The following is a 26,573-nucleotide window of genomic DNA, read 5'->3' as shown; positions in this document are numbered from 1 at the left end:
CTTCAATATCTGGAAAGATTTTAGAACAGGTCCTAAAGCAAACCTTGAAAATAAACTGGTGCTTATGAGAAATTTGTAAGAACAAATCTTCCTTAATTAATTTAATCTTTTATTTATTGGATAAATTCTTTAATAATTGAAAGATATAGGCAGGGAGATATTTTAATTGGTAGTGGTACTGGTGAAGATGATAGTAGATTGCTAATTGTATACAATCCAACATATGTAATTTCATTGCAAAAAAAGCAAATATAATTAGTGGCTGATTTACAAAAATATAATTTCCAAATCAAGAAAATTAATTGTGCCACTTTTTCAGACCCACCTCAGGTATAATGTTGTGTTCAGAGATACTGGAGCATGCTCAGAGAAGATGAACAAAGATGATCAGGTAACTAGAGATTGGGTCCTATGAACATAAATGGGAAAAGCTGGATATATTTATCCTTGAGAAAAAAATGATCGAGAGGGGAAAATAATTGCTTTTTCAAAGTGAATATTAGAAAAATAGAGCAGTTTGACAGTGGAACACCTGTTTGGAGAAGAGGCAGATTCCCCTTAATTGGATGGACTCACTGCTAAATAACTATTCTGGAGTTCTACATTTGTAGTGAGGCAACAAGTTTAAGTAAAAAGACAAGAGCCACACATCAACTCAATTTAACTATTCTGTTTCTGAACAAATACAAAAGTTATTGCCTCTGCTAATCTCGTCCCTTTTTTCTCTTTCATTCAGTATTTGGACACTCCATTTTGATGTCTTCTGCAGAGGCTTCATCTTTCAGTTGCTGCCGAGCAAACTCCTCAAACATCAGATCATCTTGGCCACTAAGGAAAAGATAAGGACTCTTTGAATATCGGTTTCCTAATATTTGATATTAGGAAGATCACTCTTTTCTTTTGCCATGTTTAAAAGTATAATTTATCTACTCCAGGAAGTGGGGAATGGATTGCAGAACTGTGGGCATATCCATATTACCATTAGAAGAATGGACTGATAAGTTGTGCAAAAGGGGGAGGGAGGGAGGGAGAGGGAGGGAGGGAGAGGGAGAGGGAGAGGGAGAGGGAGAGGGAGAGAGAGAGAGAGAGAGAGAGAGAGAGAGAGAGAGAGAGAGAGAGAGAGAGAGAGAGAGAGAGATATTGATTGATTCTATTTTTGCTTGGACTGACATGGATTCCCAGAAAGACCAAAACCTTGTTTGTCTGTTCAAAGACTTAGGTACATAACAACTAAAGCTTTTCAAAATAAATTTACCCAAAGTTATAGGCAATGGTTATCAAGCTATATGTTCAATTTTATGCTTATGGTTTATGCACTAGGTTCTTTGAGGTGCACTTCGAAACTCTTGAGTACATACATGTTTTGACATCTTATTCAATGAAGCAATAGAACTACAGATTGTCCTCGGCTTATGGCCACAATTGGGACCACAATTTCTGTTGCTAAGCAAAGCACTTGTTAAGTGATCTGCAACCAGTTTTATGACCTTTTTTGTTACATTTATTAAGCAAAGTGCAGCAATAGTTGCAATTGTTAAGTGAATCACCTGGTTTCTCCCATTGACTTTGCTTGTCAGAATTGGCTGAGAAGGTTGCAAATGGTTATCATATGACCCGAGATGTTGCAACTGTGACAAATACATGCTGGTTGCTGAAGGCCACAATTTATGTTATGCTATGTCATGTTATGTTATGTTATTTGGGAAGTTCCACTAAACTCAGAGAAATTTCACTCTGCTATATCTGAAAAATTTAAGTTCCCACATTTCATCACAGATAATTCAGAAAGCTCTGTCCTTCATGATATTGAATCAATCTTATTAGCTTCATTCCCAACTTCATGTATACTTAAGAGCAGAATAGGAAGAGAAAACTAGTGAAATAATTCTTACCTTTCCTTTTCTGTAATCATAATTATATATTGAAAAAAGAGAAAGAGAGAGGTTTATCTAAATATGCTTCCACAAATATCTGAAGTTAAGAACAAAAAAGTAAAGAATCCAAGTGTCAATTTGGGTGAAAAGCAGGTTACAATACAACAAAAGACAGGCACTAACAATTTATTCTGAGTCCCAGAGACACCTGGTGGTTTCATATTGTGTGACTGATATATCACTATGATGGTCTCACAGTAACAGGCAGAAGTCAACATTACTGGAACATGGAGTTCTTTTTAATTAGTCATCACTGTTGATTTAAACAGGCTGATCACAGCAGGACTCTCTTTGGAGTTCTTAAAGCCAGCAAACCAACTGCCAGGTAAAGATAGGCAGGAGGTAAAAAGCATAATACATCGTTTTGTGTGTTTATGACTCAGTAAATTGTCTTTAAAACATCCAGAAACTAACATTTTGCATGGTCTTAAGTACATTCAACCATCTGTCACAGTCAAAATGTGTCTGTCTTGGAGATGGGGACCATTAACAAGTCTCAAATCACCAGGCGCTTGCTGTCACTCTTTGGCTTAGTTTAGAGATGTCCTAATAATAAGGTTAAAGCAAAAGGAAGTGTGGTTGAAAATGCAAATAGTGTTTGCCTTTTTAGTAATTTCTGTGGAAGATTCTGTGAAAGAGCATGCTTTGCTTAAAAAAAAATCCTGCAGCCAGTTAATTTTATAATAATGTTATTTTTAACTTCTATAATTTTAATTAGAGTATAACGTAAACATTTGCTTGTCCGTTTCTGTTTAATCTAAATATGATCTTTCCTCCGGTTGCCAAAGAAATTGTTCACTTTCAGGCCTATCTAATTATTTTTTCTTTTTTTTTTCTTGTCAAAAAGAAAATTTCCACAGAACAAAAAGGCTATCACATCACCGAAGTATTGCTAGCAGTAAGAGGAAAATAAAACAAGGGCAAGAAAGAACCATTTGTATGCTACCGACCTGCTGTATTGGGCTCTTCTTGCATGGGGTGCATCAGACGGAAGGGCAACTCCATGCTCACATCACTTTGGGGTCAGGAAAAAAGAGGGGTGATTCAGGATTCCACAGTTCAAAAGCAAAGTCTGATCATTTCTTAGACAGCACTCCTAAATCTTTTCTCCTAATTTTTCATCAGTGTTTGAAAATGTAAACTGGATTACAGTACTATAGATTGGAAGTAATCAGAACGTAAATAAATGAGCAGTCATAGCTGCCTAAGATTTTAAATTAGCTTTGTTATAATTGTAGCCTAGGATATGTGAAATAGGCCCCTTTTAAATCTATTTTTTAATTTTTAAATCACAGATAACATCCTGAAGGTGAAAAATGAAAAACAACAAAATTATTATGTAAAACTCCAGGTGTGTGACCCATAAAAATTAGCAATAAGCCTGAATGGCTTGCTTTTAAATATCCTGATATGGAAATATCAGTTTTTAAATATCCTGATATGGAATTCCAAATAGCAAAATCCAATATCAAAATCAGTGTTGTGGTGAGTTATAGGCAAAATTTGCTCATCTGTCAGGAAGTGTGCCTCACATTTTGTAGAACATTTGCCTTTTAAATGGTATGCCTTGTCAGTTACCTAGTTAACTAGTTAGCTTACATATTAGTGTTTAAAAAAATAAAAAATAGAAATATCAAACTTAGAAAATGAGTACGCACTATGCATCAGGGAGGGGGAAGTAAACTCTGACATATTTCAAATAAACCAAAAAAAAAACCCCATCAGAGAACAGGTTTTAGAGGCTTAGCAGTGGGAGGGAGAGGAAGTTTCATTCTCCGAAAAATCTGAAAATTGAAAAGGATATTTCAGGAGAGAAGAATATTTACAAAGAGAAAATCTCAAAGATTTACCTAGAAGTAAAATCTCCCAGCAGGCTAAAATATAAACAACATTAACTGTACAATGAAATTTATAATATTCCATAGCATATATTCCTAAGTTCAGAGAGCATCAACCCTGAGCTACACATTTTCTCTTCTATCGGTATATATTCCTAAGCTGATCAGGCATTAAAAGCTGTATATGCAACCCCCAATGGTGAATTACTTTTTGGAACAATCCAATATTTCCACCATTCAGGTGTTCTTCAGTTATATTTAGATGCATATTCTATCCTCTGTTTTACAATGCAAGACACATACAAAGTAAATTTTCCACTTAATCTCCAAATTTCGTTTTTATGAGTAGGCTATAAAGAAATACTGAATGACCCCAATCATCTAGCTGCTAAATGCTGATGATTCTGTGTCTCTTTGGTCTTACTTGATCCATTATACCATGTATTGTCCATGTATTCCATACCTGATCCATTATACCATGTATTGGCCACCATGTTTGAAATACTAAACTCACAATTCAATCACACCTGGGTACCACCCTACAAACTGCAGATTTGTGTAGTACCTCTTTCTAATAAATAATCATGCAAATATATAAAGCTATTTGATCTGGCTTCATAATATATATTGCTTTAAATAAGAATATCCAGGCAAATTTAGAGCAATGAGTGACATATAGTGGTACCTTGGTATTTGATTGCTTCAAAACTCATCAAATTTGGTACTCAACACATTTTGAGGCGAAAATGTTGTTACAGTACTCGTTGTTTGTTTGATCTTGACATGCTATGATAGGAAAAGAGAGACAGCTGTGGAGAATGGACAGGAAGATGGCCATGCTGGAAAGGTCACTGCAAAAGGAAGAGGGGGACGACCACAGAGGACGACCACAAGAAGTCGAACATGTTGGGAAGGTCTCTGACATAAGAAGAGAGACAGATATGAAGTGGTTCTTGGCTAAAAACAAAGGGTCATGTGATAAGTCACGTGGTTTGTTTGGCACTCATTATTTTAAGTACATGTTGTGCGTCTCAAAACCAATTAACAACAAGTACCAAAGTACCACTGTAATTTATTGAACTTGAAAAGGTTGTTTAAAATTGCTCATGCAATCTACTACACATTAACTCCCCCCTTTATCTTCATTTCATAAAAGACAATAACATCAAAAACATTTGTAATTATAGCGTACAAATACTGATCGTTCTTACCCTGAGACAGTAAGCTTCACCTTGATCTTGTAAGCAACCAGGATCCCTAGAACTGTCCGGTCTATTCCATCTTTCATACTGTTGGGATTTTTTTTAAAAAAAAAAATTGTGTCATTGCACATTTGCTAAAAAATACTATACTTCCTTAGTATAGCTGTCTCAATTAGGATAACATATTCTCACATTCCATGTTAATATTTCTACATTTTTAAGAACTCATTCTGGAAAGATCCAGGCTTAGTTCATTTAAGTATATTAGATTCACCTATAGTTGCATTTACTGCTTAACACAACATTCACCACTGTGCTACCTTTGGATTTGAAATAAGAATTTATAATTCATATGTCTATAAAACTACTCACATTGTAAATATTAACAGAAAATTCTGACAGTTAAAATCATAAAATATTTGAAGGGTGCAATAAGGGGGTAAAGGGAAAATAGCTGAATACAAAATTAAACAAAATTGTTTTCTCTACTCCCTCTTCAGTTCCAGTTAGTGTTTCATTTTGGACTTACATAGTAGTAGAAGCCAGGTTAGTGTCTTCATCCTTTAGTTTCCCATCTAATGCTATGCCTTTCTTCACTCGATTGTTTGCCAGCAAAGGAAGAACAGTCATTGTCTTTGTAAGCTTGCTATTTGGTTGGACCTTTTCCCTGAAGAAGAAATAATACAAGTTTAGATCTATTCCGTTCTTTCCCAGCCAATCTTGGCCAAGTCAGACATAGCTTCAGAGATACTGTTGAGGGAGGACAAAGCAGACCTTTTAATTCTGAGGGACAAAATCTTAGTAGATCCAGAAAGAAATAAAAAAGCCATCCAATGCCGTATTCACACATTCTGTAGTTCATTCTGCTCTGGTTTGGTATAATGCAGTGCTTTTTTTGTAAAAAAAAAAAAAAAAAAGGTGCCGGAACTCACACACGTCATACAACCCGCCTTGCCTACCCTACAAGGTTTCATCCCCAAAAGGTGCCGGAACTCCGTTCTGGGCGTTCTATGACAAAAAAAGCCCTGGTATAATGAATGGATTCAGCCACTGCTTTGTACCTAATGTATAACTTAGCATTATATATGCAAGTGTATATGTATGAATTAGGGCATTTTGGCTTATTCAGTATAATGGTTAAAACAAACCATAGGAAGAGATAATGTAGTTAGAGCTATCATATCTAGGCTGCAAAAATTCAGATAACCATGAAATGACAGCAAAGAGTTAGAGCTTTCTGTATTCTTTGCTGCCATCCCTTGATCATCTAGGGAAGTGGTTCTCAACCTGTGGGTCGGGACCCCATTTGGGGTCGAATGATCATTTCACGGGGATCGCCAAACAACGCAGTCCGCCATTTTTTCCCCCTTTTCCTTAGCTGTGCTACTCCCTTTTATTCTATTGGCTTTTGAAAGCCAATAGAATAGACTCTTGAATAGAGTCTAATTCTATTGGCTTTCAAAAGCCAATAGGAATTGTCCAGGCTATCTCTGCCCTGCTGAGCCCGCCAAAAGTCCCATTCTGCAAACGGTGCTGCACCAGTTGAGTAGCCCTCGACTTACGACCGGTTGGGGGTCGCGGCATTAAAAAGATTGAGAACCACTGATCTAGGGATTTACAGCCGAGTAAATCCGAGTAAATCTAAATATGTGAAGTCAGTTAATATAAAGTTTTTAATCTCTACATTCCAGAGTGAAACAGTTAACAGAGTGCAACAGAAAACAATAATAATAACATCAAAGCAAAGGAGCCTAAAGCACAGTGCACTTACTCTGACTCTTCAAGAGCCACTGTCTTGGTGTAGAAGTCACTGGAGTATAATACCACATTGGCAACTTGTTCCACTGAAGAAGAAATGAAATAGCAAATTATCAAATAACAGAAAGAAGAATGGGATCTGGGATATTTTTAAGCATTGCCTGAATAAGAATTCAGCATCAATGATATTATGCAGCTATTGCTTCTTTTTTGTGATTCAAACACACCTGATAAGACAGAAAAATGTGGGTTAGACAGCATCACCACCAGATAGATTCATAGCTGGCTGACCGGACATACTCAGTGTGTAGTCCTCAATGGAACTGCATCTACATGGAGGGAAGTGAGTAGTGGAGTGCCCCAGAGCTCTGTCCTCGGCCCAGTGCTCTTTAACATCTTCATCAATGATTTGGATGAGGGGATAGATGGGAAACTCATCAAATTTGCAGACGACACCAAGCTGGCAGGAATAGCCAACACTCCAAAAGACAGGCTTAAGATACAAAAGGATCTCGACAGACTCGAACACTGGGCGCTATCTAACAAAATGAAATTCAGTGGTGAAAAAAGTAAGGTTCTCCATTTAGGCAAGAAAAACCAAATGCATAGGTATAGTATAGGACAGGGGTAGGCAACCCAAAACACTCAAAGAGCCACTTGAACCTGTTTCCCACCAAAAACAAAACACTGGGAGCCGCAAAACCCTTTTGATATCTAAAATGAAGATAACACTGCATATATCCTTTTTTATCTTTATTATAGGGGTGTGTGTGTGTGTGTGTGTGTGTGTGAGAGAGAGAGAGAGAGAGAGAGAGAGAGAGAGAGAGAGAGAGAGAGTTTGTGTATGTGTGTGTGTGTACACACACACACACACACATTAAAAATAAAAGTAAAAATATGACTCTTGGGAATATCCATACTATTAAAACAATGATCACCGAGAGAATGCTTTAAGAGAATAAAATTACATACACACACAGGTAAAAAAAGGATATATGCAGTGTTATCTTCATTTTAGATGTCAAAAGGGTCTCTCTCTCTCTGTCTCTCTCCCTCCCTCCCTCTCTGCCCTTGGTCTGCCACTCCTCTTCCCCCACTCTCTTTCTTTCTCTCTTTTTCCTCTCTCTCTCCCCCCCCTCTCTCTCTCTTTCTCTCTCTCTCTTTCTCCCCCCCCCCATCTGCTGCTCACCTGGCAAGCTTCAAGTTGTTCTCCAACAATCTCAGGGGTAGGCAACCTCGTCTCTTTTATGACTCATGGACTTCAACTCCCAGAATTCCTGAGTCAGCCTAGCTGGGCTAGCTAGCTCTCTCCTGCCCTTCCTGCTTCCTGCAGAGACGCAGCAAAGGGAGGAGCTCCGCCCAGTAAGCTTTTCAGCTCCTCGGAGAACAATGTGAGTGCACTCTTTTACACATATATACACATACACACACACACACACACACACAAAACACACACATACAAAACACACACACCCAGACACACACACACACAGAGAGAGAGAGAGAGAAGCAGGGAAGTGCAATTGCCTCTCTCTGTCTCTCTCTGCAAAGGCAGAGGAGGCTGGGAGCCACAGGGGAAGGCTCAAAGAGCCGCATGCGGCTCCGGAGCCGCAGGTTGCCGACCTGTGGTATAGGAGGTACCTTACTCAGTAGTAACTTTGAGAGGGATCTCAGAGTCCTAGTGGACAATCATCTAAATATGAGCCAGCAGTGTGCTGCAGCTGCCAAAAAAGCAACACAGTGCTAGGCTGCATTAATAGAGGGATAGAATCAAGATCCCGTGAAGTGTTAATACCACTTTACAATGCCTTGGTAAGGCCACACTTGGAATATTGCATCCAGTTTTGGTCACCATGATGTAAAAAAGATGTTGAGACTCTAGAAAGAGTGCAGAGAAGAGCAACAAAGATGATCAGGGGACTGGAGGCTAAACAATAAAAGGAACAGTTGCTGAAATTGGGTATGTCTAGTTTAATGAACAGAAGGATGGGGGGGCATGATAGCAGTGTTTCAATATCTCAGGGGTTGCTACAAAGAAGAGGGAGTCAAGCTATTCTCCAAAGCACCTGAAGGCAAGACAAGAAACAATGGATGGAAACTAACCAAAGAGAGAAGCAGCCTAGAACTAAGGAGAAACTTCCTGACAGTTAGAACAATTAATCAGTGGAACAACCTGCCTCCAGAAGCTGAGAATGCTCCAACACTGGAAGTCTTTAAGAAGAGATTGGACAGCCATTTGTCTGAAATGGTATAGGGTTTCCTGCCTGAGCAGGAGGTTGGACTAGATGATCTCTAAGATCCTTCCAACTATTATTATTATTATTATTATTACTACTACTATTACTACTACTACTTACTACTACTACTACTACTACTACAAACATTTTGCTTTGCAGAATGGACATAACATCTAGCATTTAGATGACACTGACCGATGTTTAAAAAAAAAAAAAACAGGATAGGAAATCACCAGGAAAACCCAGCTCATCTTCACCAGGATGGAGGCAGACAGAAATTACTTTCATATTGTTACTAAATACTCTACAGAGTTGGGCTCAACTCAGGGGAATGTTTTATCTTTTTAAATGCAATGTAAATAGCAATTATTATAAATGTGAGTCTGTCAAGTAGACCAGAATAGGAAATCAAAGTTATAAATGCTAATACTTTTATAATACAGTAACAGAATCCTCAAGAGAATGAGGGAGGGTCAAGTCTGAGATGCTTTCTCAAATCATACTTCTGCTTCAGACTTTGGTTGCAACTCTTCCTCCTGTTTCTCAGGATATCTCTTACCGCCCATTACAGAAATTATCTACATGGATAACATGTGGTTATTATAACTCTTTCAATCACGGTGCTTTATTAAGCCAATAATAAATATGGGTACAGAATATTAATTGCAATCTAACTGACTAGGAGAAAAACAAGAGGGCCTACATCTGACTTGTTTGTCAAAATGAGTATTATACCTGACACGCTGATCTTCTTAACTGTTTTTTCTGTTTCATTGATCACTGTCACTGTAACAGGGATTGGTTCACCATGATAAAACACCTGGAAGAATTGGATTAGTTTAGCAAAAAGTTCATTGCACAGTGTTGTCTACATCCAGTTTTGTGAAGTAGCATAGTCAGAAACAAAATGATTGTGTCTTGTCTGTATATCTTGAATTTCCTAATTTATCATATTAGTAAATCAAGAACACCTCACCTCTTTGCTGAGACAAGCTTGCAAGTGCAATGGCTTCTTGGACAGGAAAAACTGCCAAGTGGTCTCTGTGTGAGGCTGGGGCCCTGCTACTTCTGGAGCATATTGGACTTTGCGTATAAGCAGGCGTACAGAATGTCTAAGGATAGAAATTGGGTTTAATTCAAAACATAAGTAATTAAACTCTAGATCATTGTTAGTAATTATGGAAGCCACAAAACCCAAAAAGATAAAGAAGACGGCATCTGAGTACCAGCACTGATTGACAGCTATTGTTGTATAATCCTTAGTTACAGGACAGCATACTCTAAGTTGTGTATGAAGTAACAGCAATGTTGCTGATCTTTCTGTTCAGCAGGAAATGGGGCATATTGACTTCCTTTTTGCTCATACATTTTGAAGGCTGTATCTCATACAATAAAGAAGTTAAGATGGAAAATGTATAGAAAAAAGTAAATAATAAGGGGGCCAAAACAAGGCATTTTATCCAGCGCTTCCTTTTTAGAAATGACATGTTTCATCTTTTTTTATATTCGTCTCCTGATTCTGATAGTTGAATATAAAATAAGATTTCTCAGTTTTTCCAGTTTCAATCAAATTCTTTTTTAAAGAAACAAGATATTACTTCTTGAGAATCTTTTCTTCTGGATCTTCTGTAGAGAAAGCTTTGACTTCAAAGTCCACTCCGCAGCACTATTAAGGAAAAGGAGGGAGTGACAAACAGTTGAAATTCTTGTTGCTGAATGTATTAAACATCTGTCTATGAAAGAACTCACCTTTTGAAATTCAAAATCTGCCCATCTGAAATTTCAACATAAAACTCATTCTTAATGTTTTTTTTATATGTATGTACGTTATTTTTCTAATTCTATTTTTTGTATATCTTTAAAAAAACAAAAAGAAACTTTTGATGGCAGTCCACTACTTTCCATACAAACTTTGTGAAACGATTGGGAAAAACTATTTGAGGACTATTTTCTTATTTTATTCCACCATCATTGTTCAGGAGAACAAGGAAAGGCATAGTTCTCTCATACATACAAACATATTTGCTCACTCACAACAATATTATTTATTTCTATGGTTTTGAATTATGTTAATAAATACTGGTGTTCTTTTGAGCCCAAACCAAACATATGCCTTCCCTTTTGAAAAGATTTGAAAACTTTTCAATCAGAAATAAAATAATTGAAGCGTTGTATGGTGGCTTAAATATTAGATATTTTCTTTTAGGTCTGAAAATACAGCAGAATTTTTAAGGAAGGCTGATCCTTCAGATATTTTTTTGTAGAGGTTTGTATTGTGCAATAATTCTTGGAGATTTACAGAGATAAGAGTTAGACATTGTCACTCCCATTTTTCCCTAGTAATTATCTGGATCTTTTTCTTAACATCAAAAACCCTTTAAGGATGAAAATATGAAACTAATGCAATGTTTTTTGAATAGCAGCATAAAGAACTGTGTATTTAAAATCACCTCTTGCTCTTTGTATTTTATTCCATATGACTACATCTTACTTAGTTTGTTCCTTAATACAAAATAATGTGATGCATGCCCTCTGTTCTCACCTTTTCAACTTCATGGGGAGCCGGCTGCAGACACACCGAGCAAGGCAGATAGTTTGGAAACTATAAGGGAACAAAAAATAAAGCATGTAAAACATTCTGATTGCAATGGCTTTACTGCCACAGCAGTGCTAGCAAACATGGAGCAGGAGGAGGAGGAGGAGGAGGACAACCCCCTTCATATAACTTTTCAAAAATGCCTTATGGAGTTTTTTACTAGTGATTTACTACAGAATCATTTATCTTCAGCCAGACATCACTGTGGTAATAGATCACTAATGAAGACAAGTTTTACTTTGCTTGAATGAGGCCTGAGTGACACTATAAATCAAGAAACAACCTTCAATGTTCTGTTTTTTGAAAAGCTGTTTAAAAATCTAGGTACTCTTAAATTCAGGTGTTATTCTTAAATATTTGGAAACTACTAATTTCAGTCACAGAGCGATTCTACTGTAAGTGGTGTATAATTGAAACATACAATTATACTTTTATTTGCAGTAGCTCAGGATTGTTAGAAATATAATGGATAGCCTTCCCCAATACTTGCTAGGATATAATAGTCCAACTCATTTGGAAGGTATCAGGCCGGGTAAGGCTGCTATGGGAAGAAATTACTTTTTAAATTAGAGGTGAATAGATATGTCTGAACCTAGGTTGCATATACACAGAAATCCTCTAAGCATTCATATAATAATTGCAAATTGGGAAATGAACCAAAAGTGAATAATGATACAGAATACTCACAGTTAACACAAAGGGGTATGCATTTTTCCCCAGTTTATTTATCAGGCTTTCCTGCAAAGTAGTGAGGGGTCCTGGTTTGTCCAGTGATGGATAAATCTGTACTCTGTGAAAGTACAGATCCTTTCTAAAAGTCAGACCCATTATGTCAATATCTTCTTGCCCATATCGAAAGGCACATGTGAGGGTTACATATACTAGAAAAAGCATACAGAAAGTATTATGGATACCGAATGTTAAAATCATCTATAAACAACATTAGTTGTGTAGAAAAGTCTCCACTGATCAGCTAAGTACTTTCAGTAAGAAAAACTAGACCGTGTTTACCCATAGTAACAAAAGCTGGTTAGAAAAAGCCAGTTTCATTTTCTGGCTGCAATTACTGGTTGCTTTTTCTTAAGCAAAACCTCAGGATGAGGAAAAGGCAAGGGAGAAGAAAGGATATAATTTGTAATTAGCAGCTCAGTGATAGAGCATATACTTTGCCAGATAATATCTCCAGAAAAGCTTTAAAAGACCCTTGTTTGCAGCCACAGAAGGTAGCTGCTATTCTATGCCAAATAAAATATGAATTGACGATTGGCCTTATCAACAAGAAAACAACATAATTGTATATAAGTGTGCCCATTGTGAAAACTACCCATGTTTTCCCCAAAATAAGACCTATCCCTAAAATAAACCCTAGCTATGTATGCCTAATATAAGCCCTGCCCAAAACACAAGTCCTAGTTAACACCCCACCCACTCTGTCCCACCATCTGGTTGTACGAGATGGGGCGAGGTGCATGTGTAAAAATCAAGTTAGGTTGGGGGTGGAGGGTGGAGCTGCCCCATGCACCCCGCACCCACTTACCTCAGGACTCCCATAGCCAGGCCTCCCAAGTCCTGACACCTGCCTCGCCTCGCAATGGCGGCACCAGCAGCAGCAACCGCCCTATCCAGTAAGAGGCTGCATGGCCACTGGCCCACTACTTCTGGTTGCTGGTGGCCACTCATGGCAGGAGGCCCTGTGGCATGTCGCGCTGGTGCCGCCACTCATGGAAGGAGACCATGTGGCACATTACGTAAGTGCTACCGCTTGCAGCAGGATACCCTGTGACACCTCATACTGGTACCACTGCTCTGGTGTGCCATGGTGCAGTGTGCCACATGGCGTCCTGCTATGAGTGGTAGCACTGACGCACCACACCACATGGCTCCTGTCACAAGCAGCTGCGAATGGCCTCAGAAGACATTGGGCAGCGGCACAACAGGTGTCAGGGCGTGGGAGGCCTGGCTGCAGTGGTCCTAAGGTAAATGGGGAAAGACATCTCCCGAAAATAAGACCTAGTGCCTGTTTTGGAGGCAAAAAAAATATAAGACCAGGTCTTATTTTTGGAGAAACACAGGTAGTTAGAAGCTGGAGTGAATTGTAGGCCCTCTACCTCAGTGTGACAGTGAGTGGCAGAATGGGTTTAGTGGCTATATTTGATGGAATTAGGATCTATCTATCTAGCATCTATCACTTGTCATTTAAATCATTTTATTAAATATTGACCTATTTTATACTATGTTTCCTTCAAAATAAGACCTACCCCCAAAATAAGCCCTAGCTTGAGCCTAATATAAGCCCTACCCTCAAAATAAGCCCTAGATTTGGGGTAAGGCATACACCTAAAAATCAAGCTGGAGGGTGGAGCATGGAACTGCCCCACCTGCCTGCACTCCCTTACCGTTGCAACCAGGCCTCACATGAATCGACACCTGCCTCACTGGCCTACTTCTTCTGTGGCACCCACGGCCTGCATTTTGCTATCAAAGGCCTTCTGGAAAGGCCTCTGCAGCCAAGAACCAAGCTACAGATTCAATCCGTAGCTCAGTTGCAAAGGCCTTTCCAGAAGGCCTCTGATGGTGAAATGCAGGCTGGGGGTACTGCACACATAAATTCAGAGCTCCATTCTCAGCTGCAGAAGCATTTCCTTTGACTGCAGAAGAAGTGGGCTCGCTGGGCAGGGCTGTCGATGCCGCTGCTGTGTGGTGAGACTGTGGAAAAGACACCCCCTGAAAATAAGACCTGGTGCCTCTTTTGGAGGCAAAAAAAAAAAGACCAGGTCTTGTTTCAGGGAAACACGGTATATTAAGTTAAATTATGATAAATGAATAAAAATTTGCTGTATCAGCCATAGTTGGCTGGTTCGCTGATAATGCTGACAATAAATGTTATAAACTACAATATTGGAACAAAATGGATAACTCTGGCAGTCTTATTATCATTATCAGTAATATAAGACTTCTAGATCTGTGGGTAAATTCCAGATGACCATTAGATGACAGCATAGAGTTTAGAAACATGTTCTTTGGCAGAGAGGAAATCTAATTTATTACTGTCTAATAAATTATTGATTAAAATAACATTTGAGGCCAGAATGGTTATAGATATTTTTCATAGCATATTACTTATGCACCTTCAGAAATATAAGTCATCATCAGCTTTGGCTGACAGAGTCAATTAACACAAATCCAGAGTCATTCTAATTTTAAATCATATTAATAATACTTTAAGCACTTTAAAAAGTGATTAAGTGTTCTGACCTTTTTTCTCCTTCACAATATCAGGATCCACCAATACAACACCATCTACATTGAAGAAGAGATAATAATAAATCAATCAAGTTACGAAAAAGATCAAAGTAGAAACTTGCAACTTGGACTCACCCACAGGTTCCACATATTCCACATGATCAATGAAATCTCGCTTTCCTAAGTAGATTGTAACCTAAAGGATGGAATGATTGAACAAAACTACAGTTTAATAAATCAGTTTAAGGATGCTATACCATTGCTGTTGGTATAAAAGAAAAAGTAAAAATGGCAGTTTAGATCTTTCTTTATCTGATACGTTTATAGTGGGAGTTTGCTCTACAAACTCAGTATGGCTAATTGTGTAAATCAAAATAGTAACTTAACCAGTTGAAGAAGACTCCCTAATAAGTTGCAAGTTGATTTGAATAAAATTTTGGTTATCCAGATGTGAAACTGGAAGGGAAGGGAACTCTTATATTTAAAACAGCTATACATAAAAACATTTTGATAGTTGAGTTTGTCTAGCTCAGAATGGTTGTATCTTGTAAATCATTTGTTTTACTTTTGCATCAGAAGTATTTTCCTTTAAAGTACAAAGAGCACACAATGGGGTTTGATTATGCATTTGACAAGACAAAAGAAGCTACTTGAGTGGATTGACTGGAACACATTTTACTTTCTGCTTGGGGCCAAGCTGCATCAGAGATTAAATTTATATTTATTATATTAATGTATCAATACATTTCAGAATTGCTGTTGAGAGTCACTGCAACTACACCATATGGAAAAGTTTAATATTTCTCTTCCTGGACAAAACTGAGATGAAGATAGATGTCCTATGCCTGTATTCCTACTAACAAGCTTTAATTGACTCCAATTGTTATGAAAATAGCTCCCTTCTATATCTACTCAGTGTTTTCAAACTTTATAATTTTAAGATGTGTAAATTTCAATTCTAGGAATTTGCCAGCCAGCATGCTACTTCCTACTGCAATTTAAAAGAGTGTTTCTCAGCTTCTGCAATTTTAAGATGTGTGGATTTCAACTTCCACGATTTTCCCATGCTGGGTGGGGGCAGTGGGGTAGTCTGGGAGTTCAAATCTATACAATCTATACAGTTCTGAGGTTGAGAAACACTGCTATAAAATATTATTTGCTGTTATATGATTTTGTGTGGTTCTGTCAGTTTGGACTGCTGCATTTTATTTCATTAGCCGACTGAAGAAGTTCACTGATTAATTTGCAAAAGAAAGATTGTCTCCTCACATCATTTTGAATATATTTCTTCAAGAAAGTTTTTTGCTGTTATAATGTTATATTAATGGTGTGATGGTTAAAGTGCTGGGCTGTATTTAAGATGCTGATTATTCCCTGTTTAAATCTTAATTATTCTTAATTATTATTTTTCTTTCTCTGACCTCCTTATTTTTCCTTGGACTTTAAAAAATTAAATCATGGCACACCATTTTATTTTTTCTTCAGTCACTTGGGGTACAGGAGTTATTTTTTAAAAAAAAAATATGCCAGGAAAAATAGGGAGGTAAGGGAAATGAATGTAGCTTGGAGAACACTGCAGGAAAATTATTTAGTGGGATGACACAGTAGTTATAGTGCACACTGAATCCTTTTCAGGATATTGACAAACAGTCTGGACAGGTTTTTTTTAAAAAACTGGTTTGGACTTAAACTGCCTGAGCAGCTTAATAATGCAATGCAGATACAGTATGTCCTTAGTATCACTACAGTTTGATCTTTAAAGAGGCAAGTAGATATCAAGACTCTATCTAGTTTCAGTCTCACATTCTTAGTTTAATGCTTAATACTTACAGCTTTATCATGTGATATCTTCCTGTAGATAACATGCCTTTTAGTGGGTTTGACATGCTTCACGGAGATGTCAGAAATTGAATGATGCCTTGAAGCATCAGTGCAACTCATCTTTCAACTTATGTCACCTGGTAAGGATGAAATGGTCCTACATTAAAAAAAAATTAGACCAGCACCAGTTAATGAATAGTCAAACTGTAAGATCTACAAACAATGAATTTGAATTTAAACATTTTAAATAATATTGTCTGAGGCATCATACAAAAACATACTAATCCCAAATTTAGGAAGTTGCCCATCTAAAGCAGGGGTCCCCAACCCCTGATCCATGGACCGGCACCAGTCCATGGCATGCCAGAAACCAGGCTGCATAAACAAGCAAAGCTCCTTCTGCACATGTGTGGGATACAGGCAGCATGAGAAACCACACATACCTTCCAGTCCATGGAAAAGCCTCTCCTCATGGAACCGGTCCCTGGAGCCCAAAAGGTTGGGGACTGGTGCTCTAAAGGTCTGGACTTTAACTAATTCTATTTTCTTTCAGAATTGTTCATTTCTGTGGATCCTATCAGTCAAGGAATTCCAGCCGGCAGGGTCCAGAAAAAGAGCCTTCTCTGATGAGACCCCCACCCTTTAGAACATATCACCCCCCGGGGTGACTGGAGGTGGCTGATCAACTAATAGCAATTCTCACCTCTTCTTCCCCACCCCATATATTTTGTTCCCTTCTTCTTCATCTTTAGTAATAACTGGCATTTTATTTCAATTTTAATCTAATTTTACACACATACATACACATATATAAAATTGTGCTTATATTGTAAGCTGCCTAAAGTTGCTTTGCGGTGAGATGGGTGGCAAACAAATTTAATAAATAAAAAAATTGTATTTGAAAAGCAACAGAATGAAGAAGAGCTGTCAGGAAGAGCTTGGTACATGAACAATTCCTTTCTGTTCCTTCCATTTTTACTTTCAGAAATATTGTATTCTTTTTTTTTTTAATTGAAAATTTTTAAAATTTTACAAAATAAGAAAGAACAACCCTCCCCAACCCAGCCCAACCCTCCCACTCCCTCCCTCAACTTTCCCAGAGCTGAATATAGGCTTAATTAAATTTTCTTGAATTCTTAAAAAATATATATATATATAAACCATAGATAAGTCTAAATACATTACTTAAACTACTAATAGAATAATTAACAATAATATATATATATATAAAAGAGATAAATATTAAAGAAAAAAAAGAAAAAGAAGATACTTAAAAAAAGAAGAATAAAGAGAAAGAAAGAAGAAAAGAAATATAAGAAAGTAAAATAATAATAAAACATATAAAGAAAAAGAAAAATAATACAATCTATAAAATATTAAAATTTGTATATAAATTATTGATAAACTAAGTAATATTTTTTTATATCCAATTTATGTTGTATAAAATCTATCCATTTTTCCCATACCACAAAAAACTTATCTTGCGATTGATCCTTTAAGAAAGCCGAAATATTTGCCATTTCTGCCAGATAGGATACTTTAAAAAAAACACTCTTGCAAAGTAGGCAAAGATTCCTTCTTCCAGTATTGCCCTACTAACAACCTTGCGGCTGTAATTAAATTTAACATCAATATAACCTCCTTAGTATCACAATCGGTAACAATACCTAGCAAAAACAATTGTGGGGTAAATTTTACCCTCCTTCTAAAAATTCTTTGAATATTCCACCATATCTTAATCCAAAAGGCTTTTATATTTTTACACGACCACCAAATATGGTAATAAGTAGCATCCAAACAACCACATCTCCAACATTTGGGCTGTAAGTCGGGATACATACGAGACATTTTTTGTGGATCAAGGTGCCATCTATAAAACATTTTATAAAAATTCTCCCTTAAGTTCTGGGCTTGTGTAAATTTAACATTTCTCACCCAGATGATTTCCCAGGTATCTAGTAGAACTGGTTCACCAAAATTTTGTGCCCATTTAATCATACATTCTTTAATTAATTCTGGTTCTGAGTCCAATTCTACTAGCAACCCATAAATTCTCTTAATATGAGTTCGTCTTTGATCTTTTACTTGTTTAACAAAATTTTCATCTTCTCTAAGCAAGCCCACATTACGATCTATCTTCCATCTGTCCGCTATTTGTCTGTACTGAAACCATGAATATATAATATTTTCTTGTGCTAAATCTTCCAAATATTTTAACTGCCAAATTTTACCATCCCATCTAAGCAATTGTGCATAAGAAACACTATCCATCTTAACTCCTCTCCTTATCCCCTCTATCGCATGCCAAGATATAGCCCATAATGGTATTTTAGAATCACTTCTGTAATATTTCCTCCAAACCTGAAATAGAGAAATCCTTATAATATAGGATTTAAAAACCCGGTCAACTTTTTTATTAAAAATTAAATAGGCATGCCATCCAAAAAGTAAATCCCAACCCTCCAAGAGGAGTATTTCTACATTTGTTAAATTAACCCAATCACTAATTAATGTTAAAACCACAGCATCATAATACAATTTCAAATTCGGTACCTTGAGTCCACCTCTCTCACGAATATCTTGTATAATTTTAAGCAGAAATATTGTATTCTTGATATCAATATAAATGAACTATGTCATATACTGTGAAGATTTCATAGTTATTTAATACAGGTAGTCTTCTACTTATGACCACAACTGAGCCCAAAATTTCCATAGCTAAGCAAGGCAGTTATGTGAGTTTTGCCCCATTTTATGATGTTTTATGCCACAGTTGTTAAGCGAATCACTGCAGTGAAACATGAGGTCATTAAGCAAATCAGGCTTCTTCCATTGACTTTGCTTGGATGAGAATCTGGATGGGAAGGTTACAAAATGGTGATCATGTGATCCTGGGATAGTGCAACTGTCATAAATACATAAATACAGTTGCCAAGCACCGAATTTTGATCATGTGACCATTGGGATGCTCATGTGAAAAACAGTCATAAATCAATTTTTTCAGTGCCATAGTAACTAAATGAATGGTTGTAAACTGAGGACTACCTGTATATTGATTTGTAATTCTTTAATCTTTTTTTTTACAAAGCGAAGTTTCTACAAAGCTCATTATCATATTTTCGCTTCCTCCATAAGAAGAAGCCATTGGAACATGTTATAATTGTCATTTCTTTTACTAATACATAAGCAGGGCATAGCTAATAAAGAGTATTCCAGTTCATTTTCTCCTAGAAAGATTCCCAATTTATTTTTTATTTATTTGTATCTCAGCTTTATTTTTTTTTGCAAATAACTCAAAGCATCGAGCATATCCAACACTTCTGCCTTCTATTTTCCCCACAACAACAACCCTGTGAGGTGAGTTGGGATGAGAGAAAGACAGAACAGGAACTCACAGTCTCCCTCCTTCTAGTCCAGTGCCTTAATCTTTAGACCAAACTTGTATATTTGCCACAATTTTCAAACGATTGTTAGGGGAAAAAAATCAAAGAACCATGAAATTTCTCCTCAATGTCTTTTCTGTTTAAAAGCTGGTGTCCATTTGGTTTGCCTGTCAAACTCCAATTTATTCAGATGCAGTCCTATATGAGACAATATATATTTTCAGTTCTAAATTACTTCACTTCAAACCAAATCATAATGATTTAAATTATGTATTTGGGGATTTACTGCAGACTAGGTAGTTGTGTAGCATCCCATATTTCTGCTTATTTCCCTTACCTTACAAAAAGTTCTATGTCAGAAATAGAAAACTCAAAGTGACAATTTTCATCACATTATCTTTCAATAATAGCCAATTATATATGGATAAAATAATAGCACGCTCTTACCATACTTTACTGTTTTAGGTTGTTTTAAAAAAAACAACTTATCTCACCTTTTTTCTATAGTGTAGAAGCTATTAGCAAAATTTCTTTTTCAATTATTAATATTCTTTTTCAATGATTACATACAATTCAGTTCATTGTTACGCTGATAAAAATAGATTCCTGCTGTTCACCTTAGTCTTGAGAATGCAGATCAAGGATGAACCATCAATGCATTTTCAAAATGCTTTCTGCAGTTAGAATGACATGTTAGCTCTCATTTTCCCAAGGTGGAAGCAATATTGTTGAATAAATGACAAGATTTCTTGTGCAATTCTGAAATATGTTCCATTCTATATGCTTAGCATTAAAATCGATGCACTGGATAAATTAGGAACAAGAAAGGTATAGAATAATCATATGCACATTCTCTTAAGAATTATGTTTCGCTTCATTCAATAGGTCGTAGTGATACATAAGGTGCCTAGGGCTGCAGTCTTTAAGAGGCCAAATCTGCAAGAAAAAAAGAAATGTACCTGTAAATGTTCCAAATTCCCCAGCAATTCCAGAAAACAGAAAATTTCAGGAGCTGTAAAATAAGAATATATTCCAAATAACAAATTTGCATCACCCAAGCAGGGAAAAAAGGTTCATCTTCCTGCTGCAAATGAAGTATTACTTCTTTTAGAACCTAGGCTGGCAATTTGTAGGTGCTCTGAAAATCAGATTTGGTGCTTAGGTGGAGCCAAGTTTCCATCACTGAACCTAAGGCCACACTATTTTATGTGGATTATCAGCTTGTGCTAGGTATTATAAGGGTCCTAAATTTCTCAGTGTCAACATTTCCAATTCATAAAGTACAAAGGCAACAGACAGAAGATTTAATGAGGTTATTGAAAGCAGCTTTATTTTAAACCTCTTCCTCATCTTGTCCTTATTAGGGCTGAGACTCATCCTAGTCTATTAAGGAGCTAAGGCATTGTTCATTATGCTTGTGTAACACAATATATCCTTTTGCACACATTCTTCAGACTTGCATATGTATCATTGACAGGAACCACTTCTCTACGTGAAAAATCCTACAATTTTTCTACGAATAGGATTTTAAACATCCAGTTGTCGAATTATAACAAAGTCCTTCACGACAGTCTGGTGTATCATTCCAGAACTAGTCCTGTGCATGTTACTTTTCACAGGACACTGTGAACACATACTAATTTTCAAGCTGAATCTAAAAATGACCCAGGTTTTATGGAATTAGAAAGGACAAGATTGTAATCCCTTTGAAGGAAAGACCTGATTTAGTAAGGCTCTTGGTAGAGTGTACCAGCTACAAACCTACTGGACAGATACTTTCAGTGATCCTATTTTAGTAATCTCACGGTTAGGTTATTGCAATGCATTCTACAAAGAATTATCTTCAATGTGATCTTGAAGCTGCAACTGGTAGTACAGAATGAACCAAGATTGTTAAATGGAGCAATTAAATAGGACTGGGTTATGAAAGAGCGGCACTGCTTGCCTTTGAGCTCCTAAGCCTTATTTAAAGTGACAATATGTAATATGTCCATTCCTATAAACCCTTAAATGACTCAGGACCCAGCCTTTTGGCAAATGTTTTTAAAGGAGTTCAAATATCAATAACTTGGTGGATTCCGCAGAGTATTTGAGTCCTTAATTTCTTCTAAACAACTAATAGCTGTTGGGCACAAAACATCCAGGTCCACATGTAAAGGTTCAACTGCCTATGCACAAGGATATTTTCAACTAAGGATTAATACCTGCTAGCTAGGAGTTAGATAAGAGTCAATAGAATTCAAGGGGGGATGTTGGACTTGGTTTGTTTGTGGCTATGTAGAGATTCTAGGCTGATCCCTCTTTTAACTGCATCCCCAGATTCTGCTACTCCTTCCCGTACGTCTGTTTACAATATAACTATTCTGCTGTATTTGTTATTGCTCCCTTTTGCACATCCCCCCATTTATATTTATTTTCTTTTATGTGCTGCTTCAGTGCCTTACCATTCTCCCTTTGAAAGTTAGCAATCATCTGAATGACTAACTATACCATTCACTCAAAATTCCACCATATTCATGGTTCTTTATATACAGAGAAACATGCTTAAAATTACAGAATACAAAACCACATACATATACCTACATAATAAATAATGAAACAATAAAATAATAAACCATCAGTCCAAACAGCAGTAACACCATCATCCAACTGGGACTCTAGTACCCCAAAGGCTCAGACAAACAGCCTAGTCTAGACAAGGTTAACCAGCAACTCGGAGAAAGAAGGAGGGTGAGGCACAAGGAAGGTCAGTCTATCAGTCTTTAACAGAGACAACTAACACCCAGAATTGCATCTAGAAGCCTATTTTGAGTTAGTGCACCTGGTATATTCAGTTATCATTTGGAGGTAAATATGTGTATGCTTTTACTTTTGTTCTCACCATTTAACTAAGAGAAGACAAACTGAGTTATAGAGTCAAGGTTCCATATTTATAGATACCAAATGTTTCTTTTCCCTACGATTTAAGGTAAATTGAATTTTTTGGGAATGTTAAATTTGAGAATGAAGTTAAATTGTACTAATGAAGAAAAGGTTAAAAATGAAGAAAACATGTTTTCTTCATTAGTTTTGCATCACCTGGTCTGAGGACAAATCTTGGGGAAGTAAGAAGTTTGCACCCTTTTTTACAGCACTTTTATTGCTCTAGAAAATAATGCCGATGTCAACGCTGTAAAAATTGGATGTTCCCGCTCTGACAACTGATGAAAATGCAGCCATTTCCGCTTTGCTTTTAACGTGCTTTTTCTTCTATTTAGAAATTGGGCGGCGGGGGGGGGGATGAATGCTTGAGCAAAGCTAGCCATAATAATAATGCTGCTTTGTGGGAAATCAAGGACAAACTGATAACTGTTTGGAGGGCTGAGGAGCTGGAGAGAAAGCCAGTGTTTCAGGCTAATTGGAGAGAGTGTGATTTGTGACTGCTTATTGGGGGTGGGAATTGCAATTTGTTACTTTGTATCTGGGGGAAGGGATTTTAGTTTTGGCTCAACTATGTAGTGCGGATACTTTGTTTCCTGAATAAAATGTTCTTTAAGGAAGAATTCTTGCCTTGAAGTTATTTTGATGGATTTCATCTATCGGAACCATGACAGCCACATTGTGGATTTTTTATTTCATGGAAAGCACTTGTATTGTTTTGTATCATTCAGGGTATCTGACTAAACATACTTAATGTATTACACAAGACCTACAGCATTCTTCTATAGAACCTAAGCATAATCTTGGATAAGCCTTCATCTCACTGATTCAGCATTAGAATCTGTCACGAGCATATATCCTTGAGGTGTCAGAAGATACCTTTGTCAGATGGACAGGTGAAAACATTTTTATATACAGGGCATTAAATTGTTTCAAACAAATGCAAAAGTTTGACTAGTACTAAAATCATATCAGTTACCTTGTTTATGAAGAGACTCCAGACATAATTTCCTGAATTTCTTTCTGTAGAGAGTTGCTGCAATTCTTATGACTAAAGCAGGGCTTTTCAACCTTTTCACCCATTGTACCACTTTTAGGATATGGCAACATCTGAGTACCACCAGTCGCCTAGCAAGGTGTCAAAAACTTGATGACCCCCCCAAAAAAAAGAAAAGAAAAAAAGTGATGAAGTACAGATAGTCCTCGACTTACAACAGTTCACTTAGTAACTGTTCAAAGTTACAATGGCACTGAAAAAAGTGCCCCCCAAGCCACAGCCAAGCAAGACACCTGCCTGCCCACCCGGTGGTGCTATTCCTCCTGTCCGAGGTTTCCATTGTTGTGAGCATTTTTGTTGAGGATTGGCAGTGGGGGTGGGGGGGTGCTTGGTTTTTATTCCCTTCGTCTGCTGGGTGGTTGCAGCAGGTTTTGGTCACTTCACATAATCCTGGAATATTGTGACCATCATAAATATAATCAGTTGCCAAGCAACTGAATGTAAATCACAAGACCCTGGAGATGCTGCAACATTCCAGCTGATCAGCGCTTCTGGGCTCAGCAGAAGTACCAGGATCAGTGCTGCTTTTTAGTTGATCAGCACTTCTTCAGGGCTCAGCAGAAGCACCAGGATCAGTGCTGAGCTCCAGCTGGAGCCTGGCGCTGATTCTGGCGCTTGCACTGAGCCCTGACAGCCCCAAAGAAGCGTCGATCAGCTGGAAAGCGGCACTGATCCTGGCACTTCCGCTGAGCCCTGACAGCCCTGCAGCCCCAGCCATCTCTTGCTCAGGCTTGTGCGGTGCTGCCACCGGTTCATCTCATTCCCCTCCCCTGCTACCACTTTTCTAGGATGGTCGTGTACCACCTGCCAGGTGCCAATATACCACAGGTGGTACCCGTACCGCTGGTTGAAAAGCCTTGGACTAAAGCATGGTCCATAGCAGTGATGGTGACCCTGGTACAAATGTGAAAGGTGACATGCCACAATGTTTTATGTGACATTCAGGGCTTTTTTTCTCATAGTACACCCAGAACGGAGTTCCGGCACCTTTTTTGGATGGAACCTTATAGGGTAGGCAAGGCGGGTTGTATGATGTGTGAGTTCCGGCACCTTTTTTTTTTTTTTAAAGAAAAAAAGCACTGGTGACATTCACCAAAACCCAGCAACTATTTTAGAAAGCCCATCCTTTTCTTGCGTGATTTTTGGAGGCTGCAGAAACTGAATGAGAATGGGGTGTGCTCTTGCACAGCCTCTGGATCCTCTGAAGATTGCATGGGAATGAAGCGTTTTCATCTGGCTTTCAGAGGCTGCCGAAGAACATTCTCTGAAGCTGCTTCAAGAATGAAAGCCTTGTGTGAACCAGAGCAGTCTCGGGTAGGCACCAGGCGTGTCAACAGAAAAAGAACACTGCCTGAAGGTAAGCAGTGTTATGAAATACCCAGCCAGGCAGGAAAAGGTCTCAAGCAGGGAATTAGCTTTGAATCAATGCGCAGACACAAAAGATCCTGAACTGATCCCCCCAATGTCCGTAGAGCCTTTTCTATCCCAAGAGAAGGCAAGCAGTCTACAAAGATTCCTGTATATTAGGCAAAATATAATATAGTCGGCTTGAACTCTATACATTTGGATCTGATTGCTTGTGCATGACAGATCCTGGGAAACACTGTATCACAAAGGACTTTTTAACACAATCAGATATGTTTACTATTGGATCTGCTGTGCTCAAATTCATTCATATTAAGTATGTGGAAATATCCAGTTTGCCTTTCATCAGGAAAGCATCATCAGATTTAGAAAGGCTCAGGGTAACCCAAGTTGGAGGCAATGTTAAGACTGTAGTAAACCACCAGAGAAAATAAAATTAAATATTTAGTAACATGCACATATAATCCCCCCCCCCCCAGTTAGCCCAAGGAGCTGCTGATACAGTTCTACAAAGGAATTATTAACTCTGTCATCTGCATCTGTATAACTGTCTGATTTGGCACAGCAACCAAACAAGACAGATGTAAGACTTCAACGGAGTTAGAACTGCAGAAAAAACAATTGCTACCAGCCTGACTTCCATTGAGGATCTGTATACTACACGAGCAAGAAAGAGGGCTGTGAAAATATCACAGATCTCTCATATCTCAACTTCTTCCCTCAAGACGCTATAGGGCAGCGATGGCGAACCTTTTAGAGACCGAGTGCCCAAACTTCAACCCAAAACCCATTTATGTATTGTCGGTGCCGGGTGGGCGTGGTCCATTGGGTGGGTGTGGCTGCAGTGGTAACAGCAGACTGGGTGGGACTAAAATGTTCAATTAATCAATTCCAACTTTGCGAGATCTTTTTTTTTCCCCGCGAGTTGAAATTGATTTTTTGCACATGGCGGCAGAAGCCTAAAGTGAATGGGTTTTATAAAACCCAGCTGAAGGCCTAGGACTGGGGCGATGGCATGTGTGCCCACAGAGGGCTGTGTGGCACGCATGCCATAGGTTCGCCACCACAGCTATAGGGTATTGCAAACCAGAACTAGACACAAGCAGTTTTTTTCCCCCATGGCGTCACTCTACTTAACAACTAATTCCTACAACTACTTAGTAAAACTGTATTACTACGATACTCATCTTTCCTACCTATCATCTTCTTATGACTATTTT

At 37.7% G+C, this 26,573-nt stretch overlaps 1 protein-coding gene across 9 annotated transcripts; it reads right to left on the bottom strand.

Moving 5' to 3' along the window:
• Positions 1-91: 91 nt before the first annotated feature.
• Positions 92-21,223, bottom strand: SAG (S-antigen visual arrestin). 9 transcript variants are annotated; one of them, XM_039347117.1, is made up of 18 exons: positions 20,972-21,220; positions 20,630-20,816; positions 20,025-20,210; positions 16,639-16,786; positions 14,944-15,004; positions 14,821-14,865; positions 12,253-12,446; positions 11,512-11,571; positions 10,568-10,635; positions 9,946-10,081; positions 9,705-9,789; positions 6,746-6,818; positions 5,504-5,641; positions 4,984-5,061; positions 3,785-3,808; positions 2,885-2,949; positions 1,893-1,902; positions 92-828 (listed from the first exon to the last, which is right to left on the bottom strand). In XM_039347117.1, exons 4-18 carry the CDS (start codon positions 16,747-16,749, stop codon positions 729-731), a joined length of 1,248 nt encoding a protein of 415 aa, XP_039203051.1. In that variant the 5' UTR covers positions 16,750-16,786; positions 20,025-20,210; positions 20,630-20,816; positions 20,972-21,220; the 3' UTR covers positions 92-728. The 9 variants fall into 9 exon arrangements, 8 of the variants coding, with proteins under 8 accessions (XP_039203051.1, XP_039203049.1, XP_039203050.1 ...); XM_039347115.1 differs by lacking the exon at positions 20,025-20,210 and having other exon boundaries at positions 20,630-20,948; positions 21,067-21,223; XM_039347116.1 differs by lacking the exon at positions 20,025-20,210 and having other exon boundaries at positions 20,507-20,816.
• Positions 21,224-26,573: the final 5,350 nt, after the last annotated feature.

This window comes from Crotalus tigris, unplaced genomic scaffold (genome assembly GCF_016545835.1).
Source record: "Crotalus tigris isolate CLP2741 ecotype Arizona unplaced genomic scaffold, ASM1654583v1 scf7180000018053.2689490, whole genome shotgun sequence".
Classification (NCBI taxonomy): domain Eukaryota; kingdom Metazoa; phylum Chordata; class Lepidosauria; order Squamata; family Viperidae; genus Crotalus; species Crotalus tigris.
Note: the sequence above shows the minus strand (reverse complement) of the source record. Positions and strands in the feature narration are given on the sequence as shown.